The sequence below is a fragment of the Coregonus clupeaformis genome, chromosome 36 (assembly GCF_020615455.1).
Source record: "Coregonus clupeaformis isolate EN_2021a chromosome 36, ASM2061545v1, whole genome shotgun sequence".
Taxonomy (NCBI): Eukaryota; Metazoa; Chordata; class Actinopteri; order Salmoniformes; family Salmonidae; genus Coregonus; species Coregonus clupeaformis.
The window spans coordinates 28,690,371-28,702,365 of NC_059227.1; the positions used below are offsets into that span (position 1 = coordinate 28,690,371).

General features: G+C 42.8%; 1 protein-coding gene across 1 annotated transcript; it reads left to right on the forward strand.

The window, feature by feature from the left end:
• Nucleotides 1–4,311: 4,311 nt before the first annotated feature.
• LOC121552371 (hairy/enhancer-of-split related with YRPW motif protein 2) lies at nucleotides 4,312–7,581 on the forward strand. Its single transcript, XM_041865254.1, has 5 exons — nucleotides 4,312–4,588; nucleotides 5,003–5,081; nucleotides 5,427–5,510; nucleotides 5,658–5,739; nucleotides 6,307–7,581. Exons 1-5 carry the CDS (start codon nucleotides 4,500–4,502, stop codon nucleotides 6,981–6,983), a joined length of 1,011 nt encoding a protein of 336 aa, XP_041721188.1. The 5' UTR covers nucleotides 4,312–4,499; the 3' UTR covers nucleotides 6,984–7,581.
• The last annotated feature ends 4,414 nt before the right edge of the window (nucleotides 7,582–11,995 follow it).

The following is an 11,995-nucleotide window of genomic DNA, read 5'->3' on the forward strand; positions in this document are numbered from 1 at the left end:
GAATTCGAGTTCTCTGGCATGAACATGCATACCTACCCTATGGAGTGATGCAATCTGGAGACACCTTATCTGGACCAGGAGCTGTCAATGCAGAATGGGGGAAGATTTGTGGGCTGCTGGATAGAGCCTCTGAGCCTGTGCCTGTGAGGGGGAAACCTCCGGACATGTTGGTTTTAAAAAGGCCTGACAGAAGTACAGCAGTGTGATAGGGAGAATGTCAGGAAGGGACCTATTATTCTGTGCCGTTTTGTTCCAGTGTTGGCCTGTACAACGCCTGGACCCAGTCTGCCGTGTTCTCGCTTCCCAGGATATCCGACTCACGGCTGCTGCTCCGACTAAAAGCCAAATATTTCTCTCCTGAGACGCACACCACTTCCTGATATAGGATGCACTTGCTTGTCTCTCTGTGACCTTAAAACACTAATAAAGGGCCTATAATGTAACTGGAGTCCAGAGGTTTGGAATCCGCCCAGCCAGGGCATTGTCATAGTGACTGCTCGTTCCCACTCTCAGAGAAAAGAAACAGAGGGTCATTTGTCTCTGGACAACAATAAGGAATAGTCTGGATTGTTTGGATAGGACTGGATTGTTGTTTTAGCTAACCTGTTGTAATGATATACACTAACGTTTTGATATTAAATGATTGTCCTAAACACCCAAAACAGAAGTCTAAAATAATTGTAAATATTAAATAGACAGTTTAGGGCTGAATCATTAATGATACAAGCAATCAAAAACAGGGTGCTAACAGGTGCAGCTCTCAGTGCCCTTCAAAATTAATGGATTTATTCAGTAGATCCAAGGTCTGTATTGGACATTCTGTAAGACATCCATTTGACATCCATTTGTTTTTCACTCATTTTGGGAGTGGCTAAAGGGGACGTCCTTGTCGGAGCCCAAGAAAAGAGAACACATCTGTTGCCATGAAGCGGTTAACTTTGTTTAAAGAAGGCAGCTCACAGGTTACTAAGGGCAGCCTTGTATTAGGAGGGCTTGAGATTGTGGCTGTTGCTGCTGTTTTCATTGTGTGCTGGGGACTTGGACTAGAACAATAATGCATGTAATGCTGATTTTGGAACGACTCCACACAGCCTTTCCCAGGCTGGGCAGCCTTGGGAACAACTGATACCATGGCACACCGGGGCTGGGGCTTGGGGCTGTGGCTGTGGCATGGGGCTGGGTTTGGGACTGTAGCCGGGCCCCCATCGCATGGCACAGGGGCAGGGGCTGGGGCATGGGACAAGGCAGAGGCACGGAGCAAGTATGTTTGGGATGACAAGAATCCTTCCTTCTGCATGGGAATGGAGGACGCAAGCACACACACTCTCTCTCTCTCTCTCTCTCGCTCTCTCTCTCTCTCTCTCTCTCTCTCTCGCTCTCTCTCTCACACAAACATTCTCGCTCTCTCTCTCTCACACACACACACACACACGCACATACTGTACACACAGTACATTATGCCCTTGCGCACGTCGCCCAAGGCTGGACCAGCCTCATGCTCAGACTATTCTAAGAGGTGACACCAGACATACTGTTTCAAGACGCCGTCAAGGAGACTCGACAACGGCAGCCATATTCTGACTAATGTTTTCAAGTCATGTCCTGCATCTTTATCAGTGGCTCTTGTTTTCTATCTCCCAAGGACAGAACGTGAAAACATACAGACAAAGGAGGAGGAGATGGAAGTTTTATCCCCCTTTTGTCAAATTAAATGTTCAACAACTTACACTGTTTTGGAGGATCTGGAGGACACGTGAAATGAATTCTCGAATACTTTGCCACCTGTGTTGCAAATTATAATATCAAAACTACTTTTGAAATCATTTTCAAGGGTCTTTGTGACCTGATATTGTTATAGATGTCATTAGATGGTCGGCTTGATCACAGCTAGTCATTAAACATGTTAAAGGAATGCATTTACAGTAACACACTGGTTTAAAACGCAGATATCTCTCATCATGGGAGGGATTGGTAGGGAAAGTCCCAATAGGACTAAATGTTCTAATTACTCCTCTATTCCCTGGGTCACACCTGAAAGAGCTTGTGCAGGACACTGGGCTATGAGAGGGTGTTGACAGGTAATTTCAGAACCCGGAGGTCTACCGGGAGTAGAGACCAGCCTCTCAGACCCAGGAGGTGGGGGGAGTAGAGACCAGCCTCTCAGACCCAGGAGGTGGGGGGAGTAGAGACCAGCCTCTCAGACCCAGGAGGTGGGGGGAGTAGAGACCAGCCTCTCAGACCCAGGAGGTGGGGGAGTAGAGACCAGCCTCTCAGACCCAGGAGGTGGGGGGAGTAGAGACCAGCCTCTCAGACCCAGGAGGTGGGGGAGTAGAGACCAGCCTCTCAGACCCAGGAGGTAGGGGGGTAGAGACCAGCCTCTCAGACCCAGGAGGTAGGGGGTAGTAGAGACCAGCCTCTCAGACCCAGGAGGTAGGGGGGGGGAGTAGAGACCAGCCTCTCAGACCCAGGAGGTAGGGGGGTAGTAGAGACCAGCCTCTCAGACCCAGGAGGTGGGGGGAGTAGAGACCAGCCTCTCAGACCCAGGAGGTAGGGGGGTAGTAGAGACCAGCCTCTCAGACCCAGGAGGTATATTTCTAAGCTTTTATATCATGTTAGTTCAATTGGGCATACAACAAACACAAACAATGTGAAGAATAGGGTTACGAGCAATGGTGTCGGCAGAGGGGGCGACCCTTGGCTAGCGGTAACCTCCCTGTCGCACCAGCCCAGCCTGTGTTCCTGGCCGCCTCTCACACGGCGATTGGGTTTCACTGCAGTGCGGTGAGCTGTGGGAACGAGTCACCACACTGGCAGGCTGCCTGGGAGACTGTGCTATCCTCCACCAGGGGTAAGGCACATGACAGGGGGGGTTTGTGCACCAAACAATGCGCTATCTTCACTGTTTAACCCAGGAAACTAACTACAGCTGGAGCCTCCAACTGGCAGGGGACCCAGTTAATTTGTGCCCCTCTCGTTGTGTGTGTGTTCCTCTTAATTGCCTTGTCGTGAGCTACTTCTCTCACAGGAACTGCAACGTGTTTAAAACCAGAAGCAACATTTGTCTTTGGTTTATTTTTCCTTTCTTTTGGATCGTCAGTTATATTTACCTTTTTTGTGTGTTTTTATTTTATCTTTATCCCAATTTCTTTACTTCAGTTCCAAACAGCGCTCCCTATCTGTTGCAAATCTGCTTTGGGTCCAAGGCTGCATTTGCACAAGCAACCCAATTCTGATATTTTTTCCACTAATTGGTCTTTTGACCAATCAAATCAGATCTTTTCATATCAGATCTTTTTCAGAGCTGATCGGATTGCCTGTTAGTGAAAAACAGATCAGAAACGTAGCCATAGTGGCATATCTCTAAACAGATTATTAAGATGTGTGAAAATCTCTTTTACCAAGGCTCACATCAGATGTTTTTGTCACCCCCATGTCTCCATCTACTCGTTTTATAGTCCTTGATGTTGAGTAGACATTCTCAGTTCAAGACCAGGTGTAGACTCTTGACATACTCCATGCAAGTCCATGATGTCATACACACTACAGATAGATGTTCCTTCCTTCCCCTCCCTGGGGGCAGATTAGGATTGCTTATGGTCAGGATGTTCAGTTCCACCATCTTCAACTTTCCTTAGATTATCTAACTTCTCTCAAACACACCATCCCTTTGACAGCCATTTCATAATAGGCTAATGTGATCAATTATGAAAATGTATTTCTTCAGGTTATTATGGCAAACTATTCAACACAGAATTCAAAAGTGTATCACTATATCTCTGCATATCAGTGGGGAATGATGGTGGTTACAGTTCTGGGGGGAAATTAAAAAAAGCAGTAATAGTTCTATAATATGTCCTAGTCCCTATCTCCACTGCTGCTGGAAATACCCACATAGCCAAACATAGAAAAAAAAGTTGTCCTAGTTGTGTAAAATGAATTTGGAGACATGGATACTTGCAGGAGGGGTTGCTCAGAGGAATGAATTTCTCACTGAAGATAAATGATTTTAGCAACATAAAGTCTATATATTTATCAATTATTATATATTTCTACTTTTTCTTTTTCAAGTTCAGGTAACGGTTTGGCTACTGTAATTGATTATTCCCTGCCACACATATCTGTTTTGTTATGGTTGAAGCAGTGTTATATGTCCTGTGTATGGTCTGTCACATTCCGAGTTCTTGTAAACAGTTCCTCACGCTTCTCGCGGCTCGCGGGTGTCTTAAACAGTACTAAAACTGGGCAGTCAATTATCTAGGGAACTTGGTCCAGCGCTGCACCACAAACCTCTCTCTCCTCATTGCTCAGTGGCTCGGGGCGTGTTTTTTCTGCTGTGGGTGTTGCCAAGCAGGACGTTGGCGGCTACGCTCCCCTGCATCTGTGATTGAGGCTCCAACGGTTCGTGGGAAAGCTGTACAGAGGGAATTGTACACGCACCAGTCAAGTCTACCTGGACGCGCACCCATCCACGGATACGTTCATATAGACATAGCGTGTGTATGACCATGAAGAGGCCTTGTGAGGATAGTACTTCTGACAGCGACATGGATGAAACTATTGATGTCGGCAGTGAGAATAATTATTCTGGGTAAGTTCATAAAGATGGAAATTTGGGGTAAATATTGGGTAGATACAGTATGTCACAAATTGGTTAGGCAACATTTTTCTGCGTGTGCACCACAGAGGGCAAAAATGATTAAACTTTTAAGTTGAGTAAAGTTTATCAAATGTGCATGCCGAAAAAGTTTCACTCTGGTGTAAACCTTCAGGTGACAAGTGCAAATCACCTTGATGTGTGGTTCATGAGCCATGCAGGCAATTATGGAGAATTCTCTTTAAGGTATTTTAAATACAGGATTAATGGTGTTATCAAAATATGCATTGATGCATAAATTACACAAAGTAAACTGTGTGGTTTTGGATAATTGCTCATCCATAACAAAAATAAAACATTCTGTTTAGTAAAATGAATATATATATATATTTTGTTTGTCCCATGCAGGCACAGCAATGGATCATTTATTAGATGTGGCTCCCCAACAACAACAACCCAAGTTATGGCAAGAAAAAAACGAAGAGGGGTAATTATTTATGTAGTCGTTTATCATCATCATTATTATTATGTATTACTTATTATTCAATAATGTAGTTTAATTTAGTTGATTAATTCGACTATTTTAAAAACGAGCACACATAAGACTTGAAAAAGACACATGCACATGAGTAAAATCATCGCGGATAATACACAATAAAGTCTGGGACTTATTTATATTGTATCCTTTTATTCAATTGTAGTCCTCTTTATTGTGTATTACTTATTATTTAAACATGTATTTAATTATTGTTGCGTTATTGTTAAAAGTATTATTATTAGGCCTTGTATTGTTATATTTCAAAGTATGCAATAAAATATTTGTCTATCGTAGATCATCGAGAAAAGAAGGAGGGATCGAATCAATAATAGTTTATCAGAGTTACGTCGACTTGTCCCAACTGCATTTGAAAAACAAGTGAGTTGAAATTATATCCTCTCTCATTTCTAAAAGGAACTTACACAAAAGTTTCATTTTCATCAAAACAGTTATGACAGTTTGTGGGTCATTTTCATTGATAGTTATGAGAGTTCTAAGCCTCATACATCCTATTGCTCCTTGCAGGGTTCAGCCAAATTAGAGAAGGCAGAAATATTGCAGATGACAGTGGATCACCTAAAGATGCTGCAGGCCACTGGCGGTAAAGGTAAGGAGTTCACTGGTTGCATCTCTCTGCTCTCTGCCTTACTGTGTAGTGAAATCTGAGCAAGCAGTCCCCTTTGACAAGATTGAAGGAGTGGAAATCAATGCTAATGGTAGGTTTGAACTTGTGGAAAAGCGCTGCTCGGACTAAAGGAGCACTTGACCCTGGGATTGTGTTTGCTTTCATAAATCCGTGGGAGGGGAGAAGGCTGCATTCATAGGTTGCCCTGTCGGGGGTTTGTTTGGGGTTTCCAGCAAGTGTAAAAACGGGTGAGACAAAACAAACACATCCCAGCACAAACACATCCCAGCACAATCCCAGACTGTTAAGGTTATGCCTGGAGGCACAGCCGGAGCCCTAATGGTCAGCCTGGGAGACCAGCGTGTATCCATCCCACACCATTTAGTAATCACTCCCATCAGTAGCTGCTGGCTACATTACAGATCGTTAGAGAGACTGGCAGTATTTATAGGTGCTTGGCATTCATAATCTCTCTCTCTCTCTCTCTCTCTCTCTCTCTCTCTCTCTCTCTCTCTCTCTCTCTCTCTCTCTCTCTCTCTCTCTATCTAGGGTACTTTGATGCCCACTCCCTGGCCATGGACTTCATGAGTGTGGGGTTCAGGGAGTGTCTGACGGAGGTGGCCAGATACCTGAGCTCTGTGGAGGGATTAGACAGCAGCGACCCCCTGCGTGTACGCCTGGTCTCCCACCTCAGCACCTGCGCATCCCAGAGGGAGGCGGCTGCCATGACCTCATCTATGACACACCACCAGCAGGCTCTCCACCCTCACCACTGGGCCGCCGCCTTCCACCCCTTCCCCACCGCCTTCCTCCAGCAGAATGGACTGCCCTCCTCAGACAACGCCGCCAGCAGACTGTCTGTGGAGGTGCCCCAGCGCGGCTCAGCCCTCCTAACGGCCACCTTCTCCCATACCGACTCCTCTCACAGGGCGCCCTCTAATGGCAGCGTGGCTCCCTGCGTCCCCCCGCTCTCCACCTCCCTCCTGTCGCTATCGGCTACTGTTCACGCCGCGGCAGCTGCTGCTGCGGCCCAGACTTTTCCCCTGTCATTCCCTGGAGGATTCCCCATCTTCACACCTCACAGTGTGAGCAGCACAGCGTCTATGGTAGCTTCAGCTGTGAGCCCCTCCATATCCACCTCATCCACCTCACAGCAGAGCAGAGACCGAGAGAGCAGCAGCAGCAAACCGTACAGACCTTGGGGAACAGAAGTAGGAGCCTTTTAAGTGTTTGACTTTTCGAAGGTCTCAGGGTGGCTAGAGGACTTCCACACTTTGAAGATAAAGGAACAATACTGTTTTATTAACTATGGCTTGTTTTTTTTTGGTGTCCATGGACTTTTATTCCACCAGCTTATTTCATGTCTGACTGTGTGCAGATTCAGAGCAAATCCAAGTTCTCTTATGGGAGAGCGACAGAGGATAATTAAATCCACTTAAAATGTATTAATGATTTATTTTGATTGAATAACAACACTGAAATTGGACCTCTCTAGCTCCGGTCTTTTTCTCTGTCTTCAGTGTCAGTTTGTTTTCATAATTTTCTTAACACTGTCACTAGACCATTTGCTTCCCCAAAATTGGCTATTTAATTCATATTATTATGAGTACTATTTTCTGAATATGTGAAATGGAAACAAAATTCCTTAAAATATCCAGCAGAAGTTTTGTTTTGCTCTGACCTCAACTCAGTTGAGATTCTCTAGGTGGGGAAATAGTGTGATAAACACTCACAAAGCACCTACTGGGCTCAGACGTCAGTTCAACGTCTACTTTTGATTTACATTTGGTTGAGTTGTCAGCTAACGTGAATTCAACGTGAAATCAACCAAAAATGTCACCATGTCATTGGATTTAGGTTAAAAGTTGGGTGAAAGAAATACGAAATGCCCTTACGTTGATTACTTTTTCAAATTCAAATCAGTTTTGCACTGTGATTCAACGTCATCCCATAGATTTTTTTGAGATGAAATGACGTGTAAACAACGTCTATTCAACCAGTTTGTGCCCAGTGGGCAGTGTCTTTAAGAGTTGTTATAATCAATCAAATGAAGAACCAAAGGGTTTGGAGATAAACAGTCAATGAATGAATCAATGCAGAGTGTTTCTAATCTAATCCATTAACTTACACGTTTGTAAATATGAGATGAACTAGAAGCTATATGGAAGATAGAAGAATACATATTTGGTGATGCATTTACATTTTCTGCTGGAAAGAAGAGACAGGCGCTTTTTCCTTTAGAAACTACAAAAACAACACATCACATAGCCTAGCACTTCCAACTGCAGTTCAATGATACCACTGTAACTTGTTTGGCTTTTTTATTTTGTATTCTGTTGTAACCGTTTTCTATGCAAACAAGCCCTCTAGGCCTACTCTACAGATGTCACTGATTAAAAATATTTTTTTATATATTTGGCCACTCAGAGCATATTCTTCTTTGTTTTCACCACAACAGATCAATGGAGCCAGAGTGTGTGCCAATGCTCTAACGCCATAATAAAATTAATTGTTTTTTGAAGACCACAAAGATTAATCTATTTTGGTGAGGGAAAATATTCATCCTTCCTGTTATGTGTTGTTGAGAGGATGGGGAAAACAAAACTCCCTAAGACACACATACATAAGTACAATTGCATAACTGGCACTGTCTGGCACTGTCTGTGCACAGTGTTGTAAATCAGTCACTAACATTTCTACAGCCTTTCTAGACAACAACTCACCCTATTCTGTAATTATATCTACTATAGGGACTTATAGACTTTGACGTTTAAAAAGATATCCAGTTCCATGTGTCTATTGTGCCACTTTTAGACTGCACCTCTAGTTGATTGTACGCTATAATGTTATTGGTTAGCCTATGGTAATGTGAGATGGTATTCAAAGGGGAAAAAGGGAATCTGTACAGAGTCTGGTTCGGTTATTTTCTCCCTTGGAGAAAGAACTTGTCAATGCAATCGCAGGGTATCAGCATCCCTGACGAACCACTGGTTTGGAACTGAAGTCCCACTGGGCACAGACGTCAGTTCAACGTCTAGTTTTGATTTACATTTGGTTGAGTTTTCAACTAACGTGAATTCAACATGAATTCAACAAAAATGGTCACGTCATTGGATTTTGGTTAAAGGTTGGGTGAAAAAAAGAGGAAATGCCCTTACGTTGATGACTTTTGCAAATCCAATCAGTTTCCCACATTGATTCAACGTCATCACATTGATTTATTTGGTTGAAATGACATGGAAAAAACATTGATTCAACCAGTTTTTGCCCAATGAGGTATAAAGGCAAAACAACTTTGGTCACTCCTACCAAGATGGTTATTTATACTGGCCTAATCCACTCTCTTTATCACGAGTCTGTTAGAAAGATTTACGTTAGTAAATCACTGTAAAACCATTAAATTCCTTGAGAGAAAAAGTATCAGCATTTCCGCCTACTGCCCACCGACAATCATGGGAACAGCGCTCGGTCATAAATCCGAGGGTTATCTGCTTTGCTCTGGACTGGTTCTCACGCCGGGGCGAGCGCATTGAAGTGGCTGTCATAAATCACATGATCCACAGAAACATGAAATGGCCAATGCTGTGGGATGGCCTTACCCCTTGATCATGACTCTCAGTTCCATTACATTGCACATAAGAGTCATTGGACCAAGGCGTCTTCTGATCCCCGACGCTCAATCTGAACCTTAACACATGTCGCTTGAGGTGCGGCATTGGAAGCATAAGGACCTTATCTTTCAATCATTAAAAAAAAACAAAAGGTTAAATTGATACACACCTTCATAGGGTTAGGCTTCCCACACGGCCATATCTCCATGTTACAGAGCTTGTTTACAGGAAACAGACGGAAGACAAGAGGTGACCAACTGTGCTAATTAGCCACCTAGTATGCCTCGAACACCTTTGTGTAAGCGTATCTCGGGAAATGTAGCGGAAGTGTAGTTTCGTTAGATGGATGCACCCATAGCTGTGTGGCTCTGTGCAATCCTGCTACAGTAAGTGTTTCTTTTTAATTTGAAGGATTCTTTCTCGCTGATGAAAGGTAAGGGCCATATGATTCGAAAGTCGTATCACAAGCGATGATTATTGATGTTTCTAAACGTTAAAACACAGCGGCGGGATTGTAGTTCACATGAGGCAGTCGTGGGCGAAGCTAATGGCTGAGAACTGTAGGGAGAAGGAAGAATGCCGCCTAGAGTTTTCCAGAGCTAGGATAGACTGTGCTGGTCTGTACACCTTTTAGTAGACTTCATCATCATCGTTTATCATTGTTAAATCTAATGTTTATCGATTCCATATGATTATGATTATTTTATGAAATTGTGAGACTACTATAATGTGTTGAGATGCATCATATCTCGGTTATCAATGTGCCTTTTTTAGCGGGTAGCCTAATTCAAATATTTTTTCCATTTATTAGGCGGCAAAATTTAAATTCACATTGACAACTCAACGGATTTGATGTTCTTACATTCATTAAGACTGATTCAATATCATCAATGAAGCTTAGTCAAGAAGGCCAAAATACTTAACTTTTTACTTCAAACGTTATAATTGCCAAACTTAACAGTTTGATCTAAGTCTTAAAATTATTATTATTTTAAACATTTGTGATCATGTTGCAACAAGTGTTTTTTTATTAAATTGAAAATAGCCTACTTCTTATAGGCTATAGGATTAGTTTCAGTAGGTTGTCCCACCATCTAAAGTTAGGCCTACCTAACGAAAAACAATACTAAAGAAACCTGACAATCTGCAGTTGTAGGCTACAGGTGACAAATAACATTATATCACTTACACATGAAGTAGGCTAGAATATGGTTGATATGTTCAAGTGAGTGATTGCAGGAACCCATAGCAATGTCGCCACCTTGTGATTAAATATATTCACCCATTAGCCAATCCACAGACATTAATTTGAACCATTTGGACCCAGAGAATAAGATACATCTATGACTGGGATGTAGGAATACAATTATTAAAGTGGTACCCTGAAGTGTGACTGTTGACTGCCTATTGCTCATATGATAACCCAAGAGGGCTGATTTGGCATCAGTAAATCAACGCTCAAAGCCATTCGACCAATGAGATGCTTGCAAGAAATAATGCATCAATCTGAAGGCTTGTGATCTTTGTTCTTCCACTGTGATCTCTCAGCTGACCATCAAAACACGGAAATGTCGAGACCAGACCATGTAATAGGGTCGTCACAAGTTACTACAGCCACAAAGTAATAAACCCCACCCATTTTTACAATTTATCTTCTTAAAATATGATTTTAAACATAACTTTAACCACACTGCTAACCTTATGCCTAACCCTAATCTTAAATTAATTAAATATTTACAATATAGAACATTTTGACTTTGTGGCTATGGTAACTAGTGGAAACCACGTAGCTGGGTCTCTGCTTCATCAAACAGAGGAACACTTGGTTGTTGTAAAACCCACACAGTTTTATGAGAATACAATTTAGCAAAGCTTTATTAATCAGCAAAGTATATATATATACATTTTTTTGGGGGGTAGATCAGCTTAATATTGCAGATACAGTGGGGGAAAAAAGTATTTAGTCAGCCACCAATTGTGCAAGTTCTCCCACTTAAAAAGATGAGAGAGGCCTGTAATTTTCATCATAGGTACACGTCAACTATGACAGACAAAATGAGAAGAAAAAAAATCCAGAAAATCACATTGTAAGATTTTTTATGATTTTGTTTGCAAATTATGATGGAAAATAAGTATTTGGTCAATAACAAAAGTATCTCAATACTTTGTTATATACCCTTTGTTGGCAATGACACAGGTCAAACGTTTTCTGTAAGTCTTCACAAGGTTTTCACACACTGTTGCTGGTATTTTGGCCCATTCCTCCATGCAGATCTCCTCTAGAGCAGTGATGTTTTGGGGCTGTCGCTGGGCAACGCAGACTTTCAACTCCCTCCAAAGATTTTCTATGGGGTTGAGATCTGGAGACTGGCTAGGCCACTCCTTACGAAGCCACTCCTTCGTTGCCCGGGCGGTGTGTTTGGGATCATTGTCATGCTGAAAGACCCAGCCACGTTTCATCTTCAATGCCCTTGCTGATGGAAGGAGGTTTTCACTCAAAATCTCACGATACATGGCCCCAATCATTCTTTCCTTTACACGGATCAGTCGTCCTGGTCCCTTTGCAGAAGAACAGCCCCAAAGCATGATGTTTCCACCCCCATGCTTCACAGTAGGTATGGTGTTCT